Source organism: Mandrillus leucophaeus, unplaced genomic scaffold (assembly GCF_000951045.1).
Source record: "Mandrillus leucophaeus isolate KB7577 unplaced genomic scaffold, Mleu.le_1.0 Scaffold252, whole genome shotgun sequence".
Classification (NCBI taxonomy): Eukaryota; Metazoa; Chordata; class Mammalia; order Primates; family Cercopithecidae; genus Mandrillus; species Mandrillus leucophaeus.
Window position 1 is genome coordinate 3,085,986 of NW_012102610.1, and position 21,329 is coordinate 3,107,314.

The 21,329-nt window shown below is 47.9% G+C and overlaps 1 protein-coding gene across 2 annotated transcripts in view; it reads left to right on the top strand.

Annotated features, from left to right (window-relative positions):
• The window catches only part of FGD5 (FYVE, RhoGEF and PH domain containing 5), a 114,472-nt gene extending 93,505 nt beyond the window's left edge, over positions 1 to 20,967 (top strand). The window contains exons 12-20 of one of the 2 annotated variants that reach the window (XM_011983638.1): positions 4,125 to 4,208; positions 5,617 to 5,696; positions 8,475 to 8,574; positions 8,969 to 9,106; positions 9,604 to 9,733; positions 10,555 to 10,685; positions 12,617 to 12,745; positions 19,049 to 19,206; positions 19,603 to 20,967. In XM_011983638.1, coding sequence (XP_011839028.1) covers positions 4,125 to 4,208; positions 5,617 to 5,696; positions 8,475 to 8,574; positions 8,969 to 9,106; positions 9,604 to 9,733; positions 10,555 to 10,685; positions 12,617 to 12,745; positions 19,049 to 19,206; positions 19,603 to 19,639 — 987 coding nt within the window. In that variant the 3' untranslated portion in view covers positions 19,640 to 20,967. The remainder of the gene's footprint in view (positions 1 to 4,124; positions 4,209 to 5,616; positions 5,697 to 8,474; positions 8,575 to 8,968; positions 9,107 to 9,603; positions 9,734 to 10,554; positions 10,686 to 12,616; positions 12,746 to 19,048; positions 19,207 to 19,602) is intronic. The other variant, XM_011983639.1, reaches the window with a different exon arrangement.
• Positions 20,968 to 21,329: the final 362 nt, after the last annotated feature.

Consider the following 21,329-nt stretch of genomic DNA (forward strand, 5'->3'; position numbering starts at 1 on the left):
TCCCAGCTACTCAGGAGGCTGAGGCAGGAGAATGGCATGAATCTGGGAGGTGGAGCTTGCAGTGAGCCGAGATCACGTCACTGCACTCCAGCCTGGGCGACAGAGCGAGACTCCGTCTCAGAAAAAAAAAAATTCTCTCCGTTGTGGAGAGATCCCTGAATGTAGGGGCAGGTAATGAGCCAGACGGAGCTGGTTAGATCCTGCCCCGTGGGACACTTACTTCTTCTGTGACCCCTGGACAACTCACAGACATGTACGAGCCTCAAGTTTCCCACCAGGAAAAGTGGAAAGACTGGGTGGTTTTGAGAATTAAATTCCTGGCATTTAATTACGTGCCTGGGAGGTAGAAGTCACTTATCTGATAGTAGTTACAACAGTTTCTCCCTTCCCACTGACAGTTGTTCCATGGGACACAGGTCCTCCCTCTCTATCTAGAGCTACAGATTTCATCAGCTCCCTGCCCCAGCACAGCCCTGCAGGGAGTGGGTCCCTGTGAATTCCCCCTCTTCAGGATGCAAAAGGGAGGCCGTACATGATGGCAATGGGGAGGCAGATAGACCAGATGCAGACCCCAGCTCTGACAGCGACTGGTGTGAGACCCATGGGCACATCCCATTACCTCCCTAAGCCTCAGCTCCCTGATGTTTAAAACAAGGGAAGCAGTGAGGCGGCAGATGGCACAGGGTGGAGCTCTGTCTTGGCCCCTCAGCCATTTACATCTGGCCACCTCTTCTGGCCACTCCCCTCTGATCTCTGTGCCTCTCCCAGGGACCTTAAATGCCAGGAACAGACACAGCAGCCTGGCTTTCCCCAATCTGTCCTCACCCCATCCTCTACTTCATCTGTCCCTGGTCTTGGCTCACTGGCCCTCACACACCTGAGGCTCTTTGAGAAGGGTGCCAGCTCCTCCCCTTCAAGCGAAGCTCAGATAGCACTTTCTATGGAAGCCTAGCCGCCACCCCCGCTTCCCCTTCCCCTCCTCCTCCTCTAGCCCTGCTTTTCCTCTACCCCACGCTCCCCTAATCTGGCATGGCCCTTTATCAGAACATCTCCTTCCCTCAGGGATAGGCCTGCGTCCCTCTGATTACCCCGCCATGATTAGGCCATAAGCTGCACAGTCTGAACCTGGGTCCTCTTGTTCCTCTGGCTCAGCGCAGCCCTTCCACTGAGCAGTGTTGATAACTGTCTAACGGAGGCATACATGGGAGTAGGGCGGCCCGACAGGTGCTCAAGCCAGGGAGTGCCATGTTGAACAAACACACTTAGGAAGAATTTTTCTTCCTCAAAGGTGCCAGTTTCAGAAAATAATCTGAACTGCAGAACAGAGTTGGGGCATCTGGGCGCCCGTGCCCAGCAGTTTTATTATACTGCGGAAAGTGTCCCACCAGGCCCCGAAGTCCCTGAGCTGCAGGTGGGGCTGCCCCCTGGTGGCTGCTTACAGTGGGAAGCCCCCACTCCCCATTCATGATGGGCTCTTCCTCCTTCCTCCAAGCTGGGGCTGTAAAGCATGTACTTTGAAGCAGGCAGGAGAGCCATGGGCAAATTAGGAGGCAGCCTGATCCTGAACCGTGAAGGAAACCTTAGGGTGCTCATGACAGTTGCCATGGCAGCAGGAGCTTGAGGGTCCATCACAGAGAGGCTGGGGCTGCTCTCCCGAGTGACACAGGTCAGTTCTCTGAGGCTGGGAGGGTTCATGGGCAAGGTTCATGAACCTGTGCGCAGGTTCACTGTGAGAGCAGCCCTGACATTCCCTCCCGAACACACTGGAGGGACACTCATCAAACCGTACCCCTGGCTTCACTACCTGCTAGCTGTGACCTCAGGCATGGCCTCTGGCCTCTCTGGGCCTCAGTTTCTCCCTCTGGGAAATGGGGATGATGATCATGGTGCCTGCACATTAGTACTGTGGGAGTGTACATGAGGACTGTGGGAGTGAAGTCAGGGGTTTAGTCCAGCCCCTGGTGCAGAATCAGTGTCAGTGCACCATATCGCCTGTCACTCTTAGAAGGCAGGGCAAGAACAGGGCTTCACAAACTAGAGCTGCAGGTCAACGCCAGCCAGATGCCAATTTTTGTTGATAAAGTTCTGTTGGAACACAGCCAGATGCATTCTATCATGGGTCGTCTGTGGCTGCTTTGCATAGCAGCGGAGTTGAGGGGTGGAGGCAGAGGCCTGAAACATTCAACACCTGGCCCTCACAGGAAAGTGCGCCAACCCCCACCTACTCCAACTCTGTTGGGACACAGCAAGGCCCAGAGAGAGGGAGGGGTTCCTGAGGTCCCATGGAGGGGGTCAGTGGTGGGCCAAGTCTCCTGCTTTGCCATGGCTGGAACCTTGGAGTCCCGAGAAGAGCTAGCTGTGGGAAACCTCATTCTGTTCCCTCAGCAGGCTGTGTCTATCCGGGGAAAAGAAGTATTCATTCTGACTTTTCACATGCATTGTCTTGTTCCGTCCTTACACACCCCTACTTCATGTTTTCCTCCATGCCTGCGGGGCTCTCCTTGGCTCATGTCAGCACCATGCATAGAGGACTTGCCTTGGTTCACACTGGCGCCATGTGTCCAGGACTTATCCTGGTTCACGTTGATGCCATGTGTCCAGAGCTCACCCTGGTTTATGTTGGCACCATGTGTAGAACATTCACTTTGGTTCATGTTGGCACCATGTGTGTAGGGCTCATCCTGGTTGATGTTGGCGCCGTATGTCCAGGGCTCACCATAGTTCATGTTGGCAATGTGTACAGGGCTCACCCTGACTGATGTTGGTGCCATGTCTGGGGCTCACCCTGTTTCATGTTGGCACCGTGTGTACAGGGCTCACTTTGGTTCACATTGGTTCCCTCGTGCACACGACTTTCCCTAGTTTATGTTCCCAGGTGGAAAGGGCTCCCCCTGGTTGATGTTAGCGCCATGTGTACAGGGCTCCCCCGGTTCATGTTGGTGCCATGTGTAAAGGACTCCCCTGGTTCATGTTGGCTCCATGTTTAGTGGGCTTATTCTGGTTCATTTGGCCCCATGTGAAAAGGGCTCACCCCAGGTTCATATTGGTCACATATGGAGAGGGCATTCTCTGTGTGTCCATGATAAGTAATGGTGGTGGTGTCGCCCATTTCCCAGAGGAAGCTGAGACTCGGCTGAGGAAAGGGCTTGGTCATAGTCTCAACGCTGGTCCGTAACATGGTCAGGATTTACAACCCTGAGCGTGATGTCATCTTCTCACACCTGAAATTGTTTAGCTAAACAGAAATACTCTCTCCTAAGGAGATAAAGTGACTTTCATTATATGTCTTTCTGTATGCCCTGCTGTTGGGAGAGCTTTAGTTGATAATTCAACAAATATTAATTGAGCACCTACTCTGTGAAGGGACCTGGGAGTACAGCAGCAAGCAGGGCCCACCACTTCCCTCTCCTCAAGGTGTCTCCCAACCCTTCCTTAACTATACTTTATCGAGCTTTAATTTTTATAGTGAAATGCATCAACCTTAAGCATATGTGTTAGTCGGTACTGACAAGTGTATATCACAGTGTAACCACCACCTGGGTCGAGATGTGGAACATCTCCAACCACCAGAAAGTTCCTCTGTGCCTGTTTGGAGTTAATTTCTCCCAACCCCGGGGGCCCCCATCAACCAGTGGCCTGACTTTCATCCCTCTTTAGATTAGTTCTGCCTGTTCTGGAATGTCACAGAAATGTTATCAAACAGCGTAACTCTCTTGTGCCTCGCTTCTTCACTCAGCATGATTTTGAGATACATCCATGTGGTGGTGTGTATTGGCGGCGTAAGGTATTCTGTGGTATGGATAGACCAGTTAGTTTATCCATTCACCTGCAGATAGACATTGGAATTGCCCCCACTATTTGGCTGTTACAAATAAAGCCACTGTGAACATTCTCACACATGACTTCTTGAGGGCATATGCGTTTATTCCCCTCGGGCATTGAACCAGGAGTAGAATGGCAAGGAAGGGGCTCACATTTTGGCCACAATGTTTTTGCTCACCTGTGGGGGTTACTGAGGAATACAACATGCCTGTGCACAGCGGAGCTCAGGGATCCTTTGAGGACAGAAGCCTGGTGCAGCCGTCTGGGACCAGGGGACTCTAACAGGGTTTCCCTCTCTCCAGATGAACGATGTGCTCCTGTACACCTATCCCCAGAAGGATGGGAAGTACCGGCTGAAGAACACATTGGCCGTGGCCAGCATGAAGGTAAATGTCTGGTGGAAGGTACCCCAGGGTTGGGGGACAGGGAGACCCCAGGGGAGAAGGGGACAGCATCTTGCTCCTAGGAGCACCCAGACCAGCTGAAAGAGGGAGGCCCTGTGGAAACAGTATTGGGCTACAGCAGGTTTGTGCCCAGGGAGAGGGGAGGGGGATGGAGGGCTTCCTGGAAGAGGGGACTGAACCCTTAGAGTGGGGAATATTTGGTCGGATCAGGAAGAAAGAGAGGGGGCATCCTACGAGGAGGAAAATGCATAAGGAAGGGCCTGGGTTGGAGGAACAAGCAGGTGTTTGGTAATTTTTTTAATTGTGATAAAATACATATTATTTTTAAGGTAACCATTTTTAAATGTACAGTTCTGTGGCACTAAGCACATTTACATTGCTGTGTATCCAGCACCACCATCCATCTCAGAACTCTTTCCTCTCCCCAGACTGAAACTCTGCCCACATTAAACACCAACTCTCCATTCCCCTCTCCTTCCCAGCCCCTGGTACCCACCGTTCTACTTTCTGTCTCCATGAATTTGACTACTCTGGATACCTCGAATGAGAGGGGTCACACAGTATTGATCCTTGTTTCACTTAGCACGGTGTCCTCAAGGTTGATCCCTGTCATCTGTAGTATGGGTCAGAATTTTCCTTCCATTGTGTGGATAGACCACATAGTGTTTATTCAACCCTCTGCCGATGGACACTGGGTGGCTTCCACCTTTAGGCTGTTGTAATACTGTTGTGAATATGGCCATATGTGTGGGGCTTAGCTCCGTGTAACTTGGTCCCAAAGATGGGAACACTAGGGAGCTGTTGGGGATCTTGAGGAGCAGGAGGTTTTAGGAAGTTAATTCTGGTGCAACAGGGGGCTGAAGTCAGAGAGGGCGACACTGAGGTGGGACAGTGGAGCCGCAGGTGGTTCTCATTGTCAAGGGCAGAGGCAGGGATGGCCAGGAGAGCTGTAAGAGGCACTGTGCAATCTCTCTTGATCCTGTAGGCTGTTTACCATGGGGAAGGGGAAGGAGGAAGCACCTTTCTCAGCATGGAGGTTTGTTCCCTTTTGGAACCAAAGGCTCTATTGAGAAGACTGTTAGAAAAAGGAATGGGAGACATGGTCACTGGGCAGGTACTTGTCCAACATGACAGTGCACCTGGGGTTGCCCAGGCTGGTCCCTGAGCGTGACGCTCTGCAGCCTTCCCAGCGGTGGCTGAGTGGCCAAGAATGATGGAGCTGGCAGCCAGGCATCTTTAACAGCACCTACCATCACAGAAAAGTATGCCCTGAGGCTAGAGAACGGCAGTAGGTGGACACGGTCCCTCTGTTCATCTGCTGCCAGGAGAAGCCGGTCTGCGCTTGCCCCTCCCTGCCCCACCCTGAAGGAGGCTGCTGTTGGTTTTCCAGGTCAGCCGCCCTGTGATGGAGAAAGTGCCCTACGCTCTAAAGATTGAGACTTCCGAGTCCTGTCTGATGCTGTCTGCGAGGTACGGGCAGGTGGAGGGAGGATGGCGCACAAGGCAGAGGTGTGAGCATGGGAAGTTTCAGAACAACAGATAAGGATGTGCCGTTTTTATTTTGGTATCCTTTTGGGTCAAAGGACTTTTTTTCTTTTCAGTGTTTCCTAACCTTTTGGGGAATTTGATAAAAACTTTTCTCCCCCCAAAAAATGTACACACTCATAAAATTTTATATACAACTTCAGGGGTTTCTAGAGCCCATGGCTTAAATACGACAGCAGCAATGTCTCATGTTTGTGGAGCTCTCTGTGGATAATTGGGTCTCTGTAGCAACCCGAAAAGTTAAGGCAAGTAAAAAATGTATTGTGTGCTGCTGTTCATAAAGTGGCCTGCCTTTTTGCTTTCCTGTCGAGAAGATGAGAGAAAAGAAATAATAAGTGAGCGTTCAACACTTACGTTGCCCTGTCTCTGTGGTGTCTTAGTCCATTCAGGCCACTGTAACAAAAATACCATAAACTGGGTGGCTTATAAACAACAGAAATTTCTCATAGGCTGCAGGTCAGGAAGTTCAAGGTCAAGGTACTGGCAGATTCGGTGTCTGGTGAGGTTCTGCTTCCTGGTTCAAAGACGGTGCCTTCTCACATAGACAGTGCCACCTCATATGGTGGGAGGAGCAAGGGTCTCTCTGGGACCTCTTGTATAAGGGCATTCATCTCATTCGTGAGGGCTCCACACCTATGGCCTCATAACCTCCCAAAGGCCCTGCCTCCCAACATCAGCGCTTTTGGGAAGAGGATTTCTGCATTTGAATTTGGGGGGACGCAAACATTCAGACCACAGGGGGACATGGCCTTTCTATCAGAAAGGTCTGCATTTTCTCCAGGCCCTCAGGTTGCCTGGGATCCTCATCTCTGGCTTCAGACCATGACCTTAAAGAGTATCCCCTTTTCCTTCTCTCAGGGCAAGGTAAGCTCAAGCTCTCGGGGGCTTGGAAACCAGGCAGGTATGGCTCCAGCTAAGGGCAGTTCTTTAGCCAGGGACGTGCATGGCAGGGGTCAGCAAGGCTTCTGGGGCTTGGGGGTCTCCTCTCAGCAAGCCCATGACCCTGGGATGGCAGCGGTGCCTATGGGGGTTTATCCTGCATAGGGGTGGTTCTGAGTGTGAAATGGGATCTAAATGCACTCATGCACATGCATTCTCATAGATGCATTTTCTCATTAAAATCATTTATTAGGTGGGGCATGGTGGCTCATACCTGTAATCCCATCACTCTGGGAGGCTGAGGCTGGAGGATTACTTGAGGCCAGGAGTTTGGGACCAGCCTGGGCAACACAGTGAGAGCCTGTCTCAAAAAAAAAAAAAAAAAAAATTAACCATGTATTAGCTACACCTCAGTGCCAGGTCCAGGGCTGAGGACACAAACAATTTAGCCCTTGTTGTGCTCTCCAGGAGCCCACATTACAGGTAGGAGAGTTTTAAACTGCTTCAGATGCAGGGCAGTAACTGCTGTAACAATTAATAGTGGTAATGACAACAGTAGCAGGCATTGGACACCTGTCAGGCCTCAGGCACCTCCGTGATCCTCATCACCACCCTTAGAGCTGGGGTTTGCGGCTCCTTCCATGCATAGGGAGTCGAGGCTTGCAAAAGGGTCACACAGCCAGGTGAGGTGGAACTGGAGTTTGAACCCACGACTGTGTGGACCAGAGCTCTTATCTATCACAGTCTACGGCATGAGGGAGTAGAAGAGGGCTTGGAAACCCAAAGGAGGGACTGCCCCATCTGGAGGAGTGAGGAAAGGCTTCCTGGAGGAGGTGATGCCTGAGTGGGAGTCGTGGCCTCACCTCTCCTTGTGATAAAATCAAGGGCAGGAGGCTGCCAGCATATAGTTTCTGTTAGTCTGGCCATGACATGAAGGTGGTGACGATCCACACGTGGGCCTTCAGGTGGGGCTGCCCATCTCCCAGGGCGAGGACAGTGGCCTTTAGTATGCCAGTCACCTTCCTGCTAGTCCAGACCCTTCACACTTGAAGCTCCCAGGGGACAGCAGGACCCATTCATCGCCTTTTAGAGACATGGTGTCTTGCTGCCCACAGTGCTGACTCAGCCACTGCCCTGCAGCACTGCTCCCGCCCAGGCCAGCCGGCCCTTATGCTTGCTTTCTGGGGCAGGCTGCACACTTACCTGTGGTGTAGGTGCGACATCTAGTGGACACTGAGAACTCCACCCAGCTACCTGGCACACAGCCCAGGCGTAGCTCTTGCCCCTCAAGAAGCGCTCCCTGGTGCAGAGCAGGGACTTGGAAAGTGCCTGTTGGATGACTGTTTGGGAAGCTATGTGGGGAGATGAGGAAGGTAGGAGACAGAGATGTTTACCTTTGCCAGCTCCCACCTACCCCTCGTCCTCCACAGGTACCCAGCCCTCTGTCCCCTGCCAGCCCGTTTCTCCTAAAGTATGGGACCCTCTGGGCCTTCCTAATGACTCTTGCTTTTGCACAATGTTAACAATGTGGTTCCACGTCCCACATCTCCCTTCATCTCCACAGCAGCCCTGGGAGTTAGGGGAATATTGTTGCTATTCCAGTATAGGAAGAAACAGGTCCAAGGACAGCTAATGGACTGGTGGTCTGCTAGTAAACCTAGTGTGGCAGGTGATCTGTTCTTTGGTGGTGGTTCTGGGCAGTGTGAGAGGTGTAGGCTCAAGGGAGGAGGATGGGGCATCTGAGTGAGGACCTCATCCATGCTGAGATGGAGGGTGGGAGGCAGAGCTGCCCTTGCCTTTGCTCACTCCAGCCCATGCCCACAGCTCCTGTGCAGAGAGGGACGAGTGGTATGGCTGTCTGAGCAGAGCCCTCCCTGAGGACTACAAGGCCCAGGCTCTGGCTGCATTCCACCATAGCGTGGAGGTGAGTGGGTGGGCAAGGCCCATGGGCCACTAGCCTCAGAGACCTGGGGTTCCCTTGGCGGGCACTGCTGTCACCACTCACACCCAGATGGAGGTGTAGCTCCTGTCCTTGGGGCACTGGCTCCCCCCATCCCCTGCCATGCTCCCACCCTAGTCAGGGGCGGCCTCCATGCAACTTAGGAGCCCGGCACCCCCAATCCCGTTCTCACAGTCTGGCTGTTTCCCAACCAAGGGTGAGCATCCTGGAGGGTGCAGGAGAGGCCTTCAGCATCAGACCCACTCACCCACACATGCACACACCCTGTACAGAGAAGCAGGGCAGGGCTTACTGGGCTATGCATCTGGCTGGTCTCCTGGCCACATTCCACATTACTCAGCCAATTATGTTGCTGCAGATACGAGAGAGGCTGGGGGTTAGCCTTGGGGAGAGGCCCCCGACCCTGGTGCCTGTCACACACGTCATGATGTGCATGAACTGCGGCTGCGACTTCTCCCTCACCCTGCGACGTCATCACTGTCATGCCTGTGGCAAGGTGAGTTGCTCGATCTGGGGTGAGTGTGTGCATGGGGGTGGGGTGGGGGAAGGGCATGTCCCTGCCCAGCCGGGGGCTCAGGGATATCCAGCAGCTACTGCAAGCCCCAGAGTGAGGTGTGTTCACACCAACCCGAGAGGTACAGATTGCTAATTCCCATTTCATAGATCGTCAGACCAGAGCTCCAAGTCCCAGGCCCCTTCCACACCACCATGTGTTCAACAGAAAACCATGGCATACATGGCTATTGTGCTTGGAGAAAAAAGTATCGTGTAGTGGTTAAGGGCATAGGTTCATCAGAAAAGCAGATAGGCGCTGGCTCAGAAACAAGATGAAGCCTTGCTGGAAAAGTAGAGGCCACACACAGCTCCATGATCAGAACCTGGGGCTCCCTAAGGGCAGTTGTGGGTGGATTAGCAGAGGGAGTGGAGGGGAGGGATGCAGGTCTCCTTTGCACGCACTGAGAGGGGTGAGAATCTTCCCACCTGGGCCTGCAGATCGTGTGCCGGAACTGTTCACGGAACAAGTACCCGCTGAAGTACCTGAAGGACAGGATGGCCAAGGTCTGCGACGGCTGCTTCGGGGAGCTGAAGAAGCGGGGCAGGACTGTCCCAGGCCTGATGAGAGGTAACCTGGGGACCACTTGCCTTCTTCCAAGTGGCCTGGTGGCTTCTCCCCAGGCTCCAGTGGCTTCTCTGTGGTCCATGGTTCATGCTGGAAACCGCTTTCCCTGGAGGGAGTTGTTCACTCCATGGAGGGAGGAAATAGAGGTTCGAGCTCACACCAGGGCACCATTTCCCAAGATGTGCAAAACTGATCGGTGTCCCCAGAAGAAGAGCTCTGTAGCTAAGCTTAGGAGTCAGTGTGTCTGTAAGGGGACAGAGGCAGGGAACTCCTGTGTCCTTTACCACAGAGGCCCTCTCAAGTGTCCTATGGGCCTGTGTCCTGTGGCACCTTTCTGGGACTAAGGACTATATGAGCCTGGTGGCAAAGGAGCTGGGGTCGGAGAGGGGTGAGGCTGTTCCACACAGGAGCCTTGGGAAGCTGAGCCGGCCCTTGAGAGACCTGGTCAGTGCTGAAGGGACAGGCCTTGCCCTAGCAGGGTGAAGTTCCCAGGAAGGAGAGCAGGTGTATCTTGGGCCTAAAACTAAAGTCTTTCCCTTGCCTCCACTCCATGGGGCTAGACTGAGGTCATCAGAGAAGACAGCCCAGTCCCTGCTACCTGGAGGCCTGGAGGTGAAGGGCTGTCCAGCGCCCTGGAAAAGCATCCCCTCCCCATCCCCCATAGCCTTTGTCTGTTCCTGCAGGAGGGAGAGTGCTTGACTTTCAGATCCCACTTAACCCCCATGGCTCATATTCCTAGAGGGATTTTACAGGAATCAGCGTTCCAAAGACAAGCCACAGGCACGCCTCTCACCTCCCTTCCCCACGGCTTCTTTCGGTTACAGAGCGGCCTGTGAGCATGAGCTTCCCACTGTCTGCACCCCGCTTCTCAGGCAGTGCCTTTTCATCCGTCTTCCAGAGCATTAACCCCTCGACCTTCAAGAAGCAGAAGAAAGTCCCTTCAGCCCTGACAGAGGTAAAGTAGGCAGGGCTACCCAAGCGGGAAGTAGGGGATTTGGAAGGTTCATGGTCCTCCTGGGTAGACAGGGTCAGACCCTGCCCTGTCCCAGCCTGACCAGTCTCTTCGGGATAGAGCATTCCTAATGGAAGCATCCCAGCTACGAGGACTGACTTGACAGTGATGGTGCTAAGAGACATCTTTCCCATCCTTCTCTCTACCTCTCCTCTCCTTCTCTTTCTTTTCTCTCCTTTTTCTCCTGCCCCATAGCCTAGATGTAGTACTCAAGGAGACTGCACAGATCACAGGGGCTCTTCAGTCTAAAGGAGCCAAATTCCTGGGTTGGTCCTTCCATGTCAGGCCTCTGAGCTGCACTGTCCCCTCATCCTAGGGGTCCCAACCCAGCTCCGGCATTGACGTCCCTGGAGGCCATGGGCTCCGCAGGAAACTTCAGAATTGGCTAAACTCAATTGTATCCCGCAAATAGGACCAGATTGTATGTCTGTATTTCCAATCACAACCACAGACCAAAGTATGCCTGTGAATACACAAGGGGTCCACAAGTGTGATCAGCTGCTTCCAAGTTAGTCCATTAATATCAAGTAGCGGGTAGCAAGGGTTTAAAAAAGTGTTAGGGAATGGAAAATTTAAATAGGTACAGTTTTATCCATTAACTTGTTCCTTTTGCAAATTAAAAATCTTGGAAATAACACGCAGGGTGCGGTGGCTCACGCCTGTAATCCCAGCACTTGGGGAGGCCAAGATGGGCAGATCACGAGGTCAGGAGATCGAGACCATCCTGGCTAACACGGTGAAAACCCATCTCTACTAAAAATACAAAAATTAGTCGGGCGTGGTGTCACGCGCCTATAGTCCCAGCTACTCGGGAGGCTGAGGCAGGAGAATTGCTTGAATCTCCGGGAGGCGAAGGTTGCAGTGAGCTGAGATGCCGCTGCTACACACCAGCCTGGAGACAAAGCGAGACTGTCTCAAAAAAAAAAAAAAGAACACATACATGGTTAAACATTTTTCCCAAAAAAGTACAAAACAGCACATATGATGAAAAGTGAGTCTCTCATCCTTCCCAGCGTCCCATAGTCCCACCGCCATCAAGTTTCTTATGGATCCTTCTAGAAATTTTCATGCACATACATAATACAGATGTACATTCACATATCTTCTTTTTCTACCCAAAAGACAATATATTATACAGAATCTCTTCTGTTTTCTCCACTTAATTTGTCTTAGAGATCATTTCATAATCACATGTATGTATAAAGCTCACATTTTTTACATTTCATTCCTCTTTTACTAGTAAGGAAATTGAGACTTAGAAGAAGTCAGCAAATTGCTCATCATTAACCACCTAGTAATTGGTAGAGCCTGGATGGGAAATCCCAGGTCGGTATTACTGCACTCCTGTGTTCCTCACCACATAAAGCCTGTGGACAGAATATTACTACCCTCCGCCACCACAAAGAGTAGTAATAATAATAAAAGGACTTAACGCTGCACACACCCCACTAGGCAGGAGACTATAAAACCTTTTAGGCCACAATTCAAAGAGGATCCCTCCCTAAATGTGAAGAAGAGATAAGTTGAAAGTGCAAGAGTTAATTTTAGAAGGAAGAACCTTTCCCCTAAGTACCTGAACGAAGTTTCTTGAGTCAAGGGGCTGAGGTTGGGAAAGGGAACCAAGAATCTGAAACAGCACTAGGGGGCAGCATCAGCATTCCCAAAGTCATCTGGGTCCATTCATTAAATCCTGTTTCTCAAAGCATGAAGCACTATCTTGCTGACTTTGGTATTGGGTGGATCCTGAGACCTTATCCAATGTCAAAGCAGTATAAGTAGTCAGCCAAATGGTTTGCAGTGTCATTTTGAATTGTGCTGTTTGAACTGTGCCCGACCACTGGGGTGGCCTGACCGCTCTGCTTCCCTCCTGCCAGGTGGCTGCCTCTGGAGAGGGCTCTGCCATCAGCGGCTATCTCAGCCGGTGTAAGAGGGGCAAGCGGCACTGGAAGAAGCTCTGGTTTGTCATCAAAGGCAAAGTTCTCTACACCTACATGGCCAGTGAGGTAGTAGTGATCTGCACTCTTTCCCCTCTCCTGTGAAATGACCCCCTGGGGCCTGCACACCTGCAAGGCTGTGTGAGTCCTGGCTGCTGAGCCAGTTCTCGTGGCAGTCAAGTCTTTAGTGAGCAATGCCATGTGCTCAATGTTGCTGTGGCTACACAACCACTCACCACTTCAAAATCTAAGGAATTTGCAGTTTCTTTGTGGAGATAAGAAGGTATGGACATGCCAACCTGTGCCGCAAAGTGTTTAAATGTCACAGGCCCAGCATCTGGGACAAAGACGGGACAAGCCAGCCATGCCACAAAAGAAAATGCCTTCCTACTGTCTACTTAGATTGCTTGGGGCAAAATTCAGCAGTGTGGAGGAAGCTACTCCCTTTTTGTCCATCCATTTCTTTTATAGGGTAACTCTGGTAACTCTTCTAAAGAAAACTGAAATCTGTATTTTATAGAATATCTTACTTTAGGCGAGAGAACCTTGGAAATCAAGTTTACTTCCAGAGTAGACAGATGTGTGGCTGTGGTTGTGTAGCAGGGTGCTATGTGGCCCCGACCCAGGCTGAACCTGTTGGATAATGTGAAACATTTCTATCTCCACGCTCCACCAGCTGGTGGCTTCTAGGTGGTCAGGCATAGTTTCAGCTTTGAAAATGGGAGTTAAATGTATTCTGATGAGCTGCAGAGGGTGGCTGCTTTGCCCCACTGGGATGTGCATGTCAGATAGGGCTGGCCCTTCTCCCCCGGCCACAGATGCTAGCAAATGTGCAAAAGGCACTTCCTTCTTTGTGGCATGAAGCTTCCCTCTGGAAGGACCTGCAACTGTGAAGGTTGTAGTGTGTCCGTCCCCAGGGATCACAGAGGATGACTTTCTAGAAGAAATTGCTTTGGAGCCATACTTAAACACTTAGCAAGGCCCCACATCTGTTTACTCTAAGCAAAGCAGGCAGACAGGGGATCTGCCATAGGCCTGAGTGGCTTGGGCACCCTGTGAGCCACACCCCACCCTGAGGGGCCTTTGCCTGTGTCCACAGGTGGGGCCTTCCACACTGTGGGGATTTTTATCTTTCCAAAACAAACTGAACAGTTGTCATGTAAGTGACAGCATAAGCTTATTTTAAAAGGTAGATTTAGGGGCCTGGCACGGTGGTTCAAGCCTGTAATCCCAGGTCTTTGGGAGGCTGAGGATCTCTTGAGGCCAAGAGTTTGAGACCAGCCAGAGCAACATAGTAAAACCTTATCTCGACGAAAATTAAAATGAATGAATTATGGACTTAAGTATGACTCCAAAGCAGTTTCTTCTAGAAAGAGGAATTTACATAATTTTTCAATAAACCTGTTCCAGCCATGGGACATAGCTTTCAAATCCCATCAAAGAAAAAAAGGTTCTGATGAAGTGGATAGCTGGCTTGCACTGTCTACACCACCATGCACCGCTGTCATGTACCCGGAGGTGGCCCAAAGCTGATCCAACTTGCTGTTTAGTAACAGTCCTGGGAGAAAGCGACTATCAAAAATACATTGGAATCTTTATTTTTTCCAACATTTTCTGTTGTTTCAAGACAGGGTCTTGCTCTGTTGCCCAAGGCTGGAGTGCAGTGGTGTGATCACTGTTCACTGCAGCTTTTAACTCCTGGGCTCAAGCCATCCTCCCAACTCAGCCTCCCAAGAAGCTGGGACCACAAGTGTGTGACACCATGCCCAGCTAATTTTTTTTAATTTGAATTTGAATTTTTTTTTTTTTTTTTTTTTTTGAGATGGAGACTTGCTCTGTTGCCAGGCTGGAGTGCAGTGGCACAATCTCGGCTCACTGCAGCCTCTGCCTCCCAGGTTCAAGTGATTCTCCTGCCTCAACCTCCCCAGTAGCTGGGACTACAGGCACCTACCACCATGCCTGGCTAATTTTTGTATTTTTAGTAGAGATGGGGTTTCACCGTGTTGGCCAGGATGGTCTCGATCTCTTGACCTCATGATCCACCCACCATGGCTTCCAAAGTGCTGGGATTACAGGCGTGAGCCACCACGCCCAGCCAATTTTTTTATTTTTTGTAGAGGCAGTCTCACTATATTGCCCAGGCTGTTCTCGAACTATTGGCCTCAAGTGATCCTCCCATGTTGGCCTCCCAAAGTGTTGAGATTACAGGTGTGAGCCACTGTGCCCAGCCTATTTTTTCCAACATTTTATTATTTCTTTATTATATTTATTGTTTATAAAAATTTTCAAACATAAAGGAATGCTGAAAAAATTTTACAGTGAACTGGCAGGGCATGGTGGCTCATGCCTGTAATCTCAGCACTTTGAGAGGCTGAGGCAGGAGGATGACTTGAGGTCAGGAGCTTGAAACCAGCCTGGCCTACATGGCGAAATCTCGTCTCTACTAAAAATACAAAAATTAGCCGGGCATGGTGGTGGCACACACCTGTAGTCTCAACTACTCAGGAGGCTGAGGCAGGAGAGTCGTTCTGAACCCAGGAGGTGGAGGTTGCAGTGAGCCAAGATCACACCACTGCACTCCAGCCTGGGCGACAGAGCGAGACCGTCTTAAAAAAAAAAAAAAAAAAGAATTGTACAGTGAACTATCGTATGACCATTAACTGGATTGTACAATTAACATTTTCTACTTTTCTTTTATCAAGTACCTCTCTATTCATCCTTCTATACCTTTTACTTTTTGATGTTTTTCAAAATATACTTTCCCCTAAGAATTCAATGTTTTTGTACTTTTTTCTTTTCCCTTTTGAGGTCTAATTTATATATAGTGAAGTACACAAATCTCAAATATACTATTTGGTGAGTTTTGATTAATGCACACACCTACAAATTGCCACTATTATCCCGTCCCCAGAAGCAACACCCTGTTCCAATTTTTTTTCTGCCATAGATTAGTTTTGCCTCTTGATCCTCAAACAGATGGAATCATGTGTGACTTCTATTCACCATGATGTTTTTGAGATTCATTTACGTTGTTGCATATAGCAGTAGTTCACTTCTTTTTATGGCTGAGTAGTCTTCCATTTTGTGACTATACCAGTTTTGTTTAGCTGTTCACCAGTCAAAGAACATTTGGATTGCTTCTAGGCTTTGGTGATTATGAATAAAGCCGCTTTAAACATTTTCATACCGGTATTTGCAGGAACATAAATTTTTATTTCACTTGGATCATTACCTAGGATTGGAATTGATGGATCATAAGGCAGGCATATATTTGGTTTATAAGGAATTGCAAGACCTTTTTCCAAAGTGGTGTGCCATTTTACACTCCCCCAACAAAGTGTGTGAACTTGAGTTCTGGTTGCTCCACATCATTGCTAACACTTGGTATTGTCAGGCTTTAAAATTTTAGCCATTCCGGTGGGGAGTGTTGAGGTAAGTCAATGTGGTTTTAATTTAGATTTCCCTAGTAACTAATGATATTAAGCACACGATTGCTTTCATGTGCTTATTGGCCACTCATTTCCATTTGAGAAGTGTCTATTCAGATCTCTTGTTAATTTTTTTTAAGTAGGTTGTGCCTGTTATTGAGTTATAGGAGTTCTTTCTGTATCCTGTATACCAGGCTTTTGTCAGAAAAATGTTTTACAAATATTCTCTCCCTGTCCATGACTTGCTTGTTCATTTTCTAATAAATAAATGAATGAATGAATCTTTTGATGAACAGCAGTTTATAACTTTGAGGAAGTCTATTTGTCAGTGTTTCCTTTTATGACCGTTGCTTTCTGTGTGCTAAGGCATTTTTGTCTATTGCAAGCTACAAAGTTATTTTCCTCTATTATTTTCTGAAAGCATTAATGTTTTAGCTTTTACTTCTAGGTCTATCTCAAATTAACTTTTGTGTATGGTATGACATGGGAGTTGAGGGTCCTTTTTTTCATTATGGATATCCAGTTGTTCCAGCACCATTTGTTGAAAAGACTTGCCTCTCCCTATTGGATTGCTTCAGTGTCTTTGTTAAATCTCAAATGATTGAATAAATAGAGGTCCATTTCTGGACATTCCATTGTGTTCCATTCATATATTTACCAATCGTTATGCCAGTACCAAACTGTCTCAAATACTATAACTTGAAGTCAGGTTCTTTTTTAAGGCTGTTTCGAGGCTGGAAAGGTGCCTACACCTGTACTCCCAGTACTTGGGGGAGACCAAGGCAGGCAGATCACTTGAGGCCAAGAGTTCAAGACCAGCCTGGCCAACACAATGAAACCCCGTCTCTACTAAAAATAGAAAAAATTAGGGAGGTGTGGTGGTGCATACCTGTAATCTCAGCTACTTGTAAAGCTGAGGTGTGAGAATCGCTTGAACACAGCAAGCAGAGGTTGCAGTGAGCTGAGATCACATCACTGCACTCCAGACTTTTTTCCCCCAGGCTCTGTCTCAAAAACAAAACAAACAAACAAAATGTTTTGGGCATTCTAGGTCTTTTGCGTTTTCATATAAACTTACCAATTTCTATGATAGTGATTATGGAATCTATAGACCAATTTGGGGAGAGCTGGCATTGTAATATTGAATCTTTCAGTCCATGAACATGGTACATAAATTTTCATTTATTTAAGCCTTGAATTATCTTTTAATGTTTTGTAGTTTTTAGTGTAGACATCTTTAAATATTTTCTTTTTTGATGCCATTTTGAAAGGAGTTTATTTTCTAGTTGTTTGCTGCTACTATATACACATAAAAACTGATTGTCTTGTGACCTTTCTAAATTGATTTTTAGTTCTAGTAGTTTTGTGTTTTTTTGCAAGCACAAATAGTTCTACTTCTTTTCTCATCTATATGTCTGTCTTTTTCTTTCCTTAATATAATAGTTAGGGCCTCCAGTACAATGCTGAATTGAATTGATGAGAGTGAACACCACTCTTGCCTTGTTTCCAATTTTAAGGGAAAAGCATTTGGTGTTTCACTATTAAGTATGATGTTAGCTGTAGGTATTTTATAGATGCCCTTTGTTAGTTAATGAAGTTTCCTTGTACTCTAGTTTGCTAAGAGGTTTGTGCTTTTTTGTTTTTGTTTTTACCATGAATGGGTATTGAATTTTGTCATAGACTTTTTCTGATCTAGCAATCTTTGAGGATTCCCTTTATTTTAAAAAAATATTTTTTTTCTTAGTTTTCTGGGGTTGTAGGGATGAGGTCTTGCTATGTTGTCCAGGCTGGACTCAAATTCTTGGCCTCAAGCAGTCCTCCTGCCTTGGACTCGAGTGTAGCTGGGCCTACAGGTACATGCCACTGTGCCCAGCTTGATTCTCTTCTATACACAAACTGTAGTCCCCTTCTTCTTCCTCCCACCACCATTCTAATATGCTTAATTATATCTCTTTATGTGTTTTTACAAAGTCCGCATTGTTTATGAACATGTATGTTTTTACATAAGTGTGCATAAAAATGTCTTTACCTATATATAAAAATCTTATTCCACTGAGCACTATATGTGTAAGAGCCATCTGTGTTCTTTGGGTACATCTCATCAAATTGTTAGCAACTTTATAGCACAATGTAAGTGCTCCATATCGAAATACTGTAAATGAGGTTTTGGAGGACTGAGTACAGAATATGTGATCAGAAGTAACTTCAAAACTGAGTCACTGACTGATAAATCCATGGAAAAAATGTGGGGTTAGAAGGTGGTCATGAGTGCAAATTCTGGATCTGCTCCTTAATGGCTGTGTGATCTTGGGCAGTTAACCTTTTTTGAGCCTTGGTTTCTTCTTAGAATGGGAGTGACACATTATATGATTGTTGTGAAGATTAAAGATAATGAAATGTAACTGCCTGGTCCCTGATAAACTGTCACAGTATGTTGAGTTTCTTTTTTTTTTTTTTTTTTTTTTTTGGAGACAGTCTCACTCTGCCCCCCAGGCTGGGGTGCAATGGTGCGATCTCGGCTCACTGCAACCTCTGCCTCCTGGGTTCAAGCCATTCTTCTGCCTCAGCCTCCCAAGTAGCTGGGATTACAGGCACCTGCCACCACACCCAGCTAATTTTTGTATTTTTAAGTAGAGATGGGATTTCACCGTGTTGGCCAGACTGGTCTCGAACTCCTGACCTCAGGTGATCCACCCGCCTCGGCCTCCCAAAGTGCTGGGATTACAGGCATGAGCCACCATGCCCAGCCAGTGTTGAGTTTCTTTCCTTCCTCAGGGCTGGCCGTGGAGGGAAGTGAGGGTCAACAGTTTGTTGGTGTTAACCCCCAGGTGCCAAAGCACATCCCACACAGAGGCACTCTTCACGCATCTCAGATTGGAGATAACAGTAAATGACTATGCAGAGTGCGGTGTTTAATGTCAGTTTTTCCTTCTGTCCTCTGCAGGACAAAGTGGCCATGGAGAGTATGCCTCTGCTAGGTTTCACCATTGCTCCAGAAAAGGAAGAGGGCAGCAGCAGTGAAGTAGGACCTATTTTTCACCTTTACCACAAGAAAACCCTATTTTATAGCTTCAAAGCAGAAGATACCAATTCAGCTCAGAGGTACCAAAATAACTAATTAGTCTTATACCTTTTTGTTCTCTCAGAAGGAAACAAGTTGTTTCTTGGGGCTTTGGCTTCTGTTCTGCTCCATTCATCCTATCCCATTAGGTCCCTTTGGGCCATAGCAGAACTGCAGAACTACCTGTTCTTTGTCACAATCATGTTTAGACTGTCATGATTCATTCATGAATCAAGCATGCATTGATTCAGTAAACTTTTGCACTGTGTTCCAGGCCTTTTGCTAAATATGGAAAACATGTTTGAGAAACAAGTATGAATACGACATGGTCCTTGACTTCAAACTAAGAGGAATCTAGTCCAGTCATTTCTAGGTTCTGTGAGCAGAGTCATAGGCAGAGCCACAAAACCAAATGTCCTCTCTGTTCTGTTTTATAGGTGGATCGAGGTCATGGAAGATGCGAGTGTATTATAGCAGTTATCAAGCATGTGGACTTGTAACAAATTCTTAGGTCAATATGTGAATGCTTTTAGAAGCTAAGCTGTGGCTCAACTCATCCGGATACACACCTGGATTCAGCAATGAGGCCTGACCTTTTTTGCTATAACCTCCCCACCACTCTCCTTCCCTTGCCAACATCTTCATGAGTGGAGCCCTTAAGGGATATTTATGGACCTCTCCTTTTCTGTGTTTTCCACCGCCACCCCCACCCGCCACCCGGTAATAAACTATTTCCTTACCCACAGTGAGTTAAAATTTAGTAAGATGAAGATGTGGAAACCAATAGAAAAGTACATTTAGAAATGCAGGCTTTTTAGTAGAAAGAAGCTCTTACAGTTTTTACTCATGATAATCACCTTTCAAAAATGATTGTGGTGCCTCAGGTGAAATGAGAAGCTATCAGTAACAGCTACTCTCATCGAAAGCACTTTATTATTTTACGGAGCTGCAACCTCCAATTTTGTGTTTTCTAAGTGATTTACTTAAGTCAATAACAGATGGAATCCTGTGGACTAATGTGCCACCAGTTTTCTAATGAGGGTGTACATAAAATTGATTTGTGCAGACCTGGCTGTGGCTTGCTGGTGTGCAAGCACACATCACTTTAGAGGGGCTGCGCCCCACCAGATAGGAGGGGAAGGATTTTCTCCTCCAGCTGACCTTGCGACCTGTATACTAACATAACTTATAAAAGGAGGGGTCCCGCCTCCCCAGAGCAGTCCTCAACACTATGTCAGTGCTGGAAACGCAGCCACTGGCAGATCTGGCCCCCAGAGGTCACCGCAGAGCCTCTGAAGAGTCAGGGTCTGCTTTAATTTATTGTGTGCCTTCCTGTGTTTACCTCACTCAAGCTGACAACATTGTTTATGGGAATCTATCCTTCTTTTAGACACATGGTAATCCTTGGGCTGTATTACTGAAGGCTTTTTATTTTTTGAGAGGTGAAAAAAAGAGAAAACAAGTTAGACTCCAAAGGTGAATTCCTGGTCTTGGCAGATAGCTCTGGACATAGCGAGGGAGCACAGAAGTTGTGGCCTGAGGCTGCTCTATGGGCACTTGGGGCTAAATTGCCTCCTGAGGGTGACTGTTGCTCATTCTGCTGGACAGGTTTTTACATAAAGCAAAGAGCATGTGAGGGGTGGGATTCCTTGTTACTCTTATTGCAATAAAAATCAATTGTCTGATATCCTGTCCCCATTCTGTTGCTGCCCTGTCCCCTACAAAAAAGGGCATTTGCTGACAAACTTTTATAAAAAGCACCATCTCCAGGACTTACTTGCATTAAATATTTTCAGGGGAAATCTTTTTTCCAGTTTGCAGTTGTTTTAAAATGTTTGCATTAAACATATAACTAATGATTCAAACTAAGTGATTAGACACTGTTTTTGTTAATTTTTGAGGGCTTAGTTCCAACTGAATCATTTTCATCATCAGACACTGAAATGGGCTTTCTAGGGCTGTTGAGCAGAGCAGGACTTCAGTACCAGGCAGGGGTAGTTTCCCCGGTCTGCTTATGTCGCCGCCCATGGTCAGTTTCTGAGTTCCAGATAGAATTACGGGTCTGAAAGTCATCAGAAGGCCTCTTTTACTTTGTATTATCCTATTTTGGATGCCCTGTAAAGAGGTAATAGGGCTTTTATTTCTCAGTGAATAGTTACCCTAA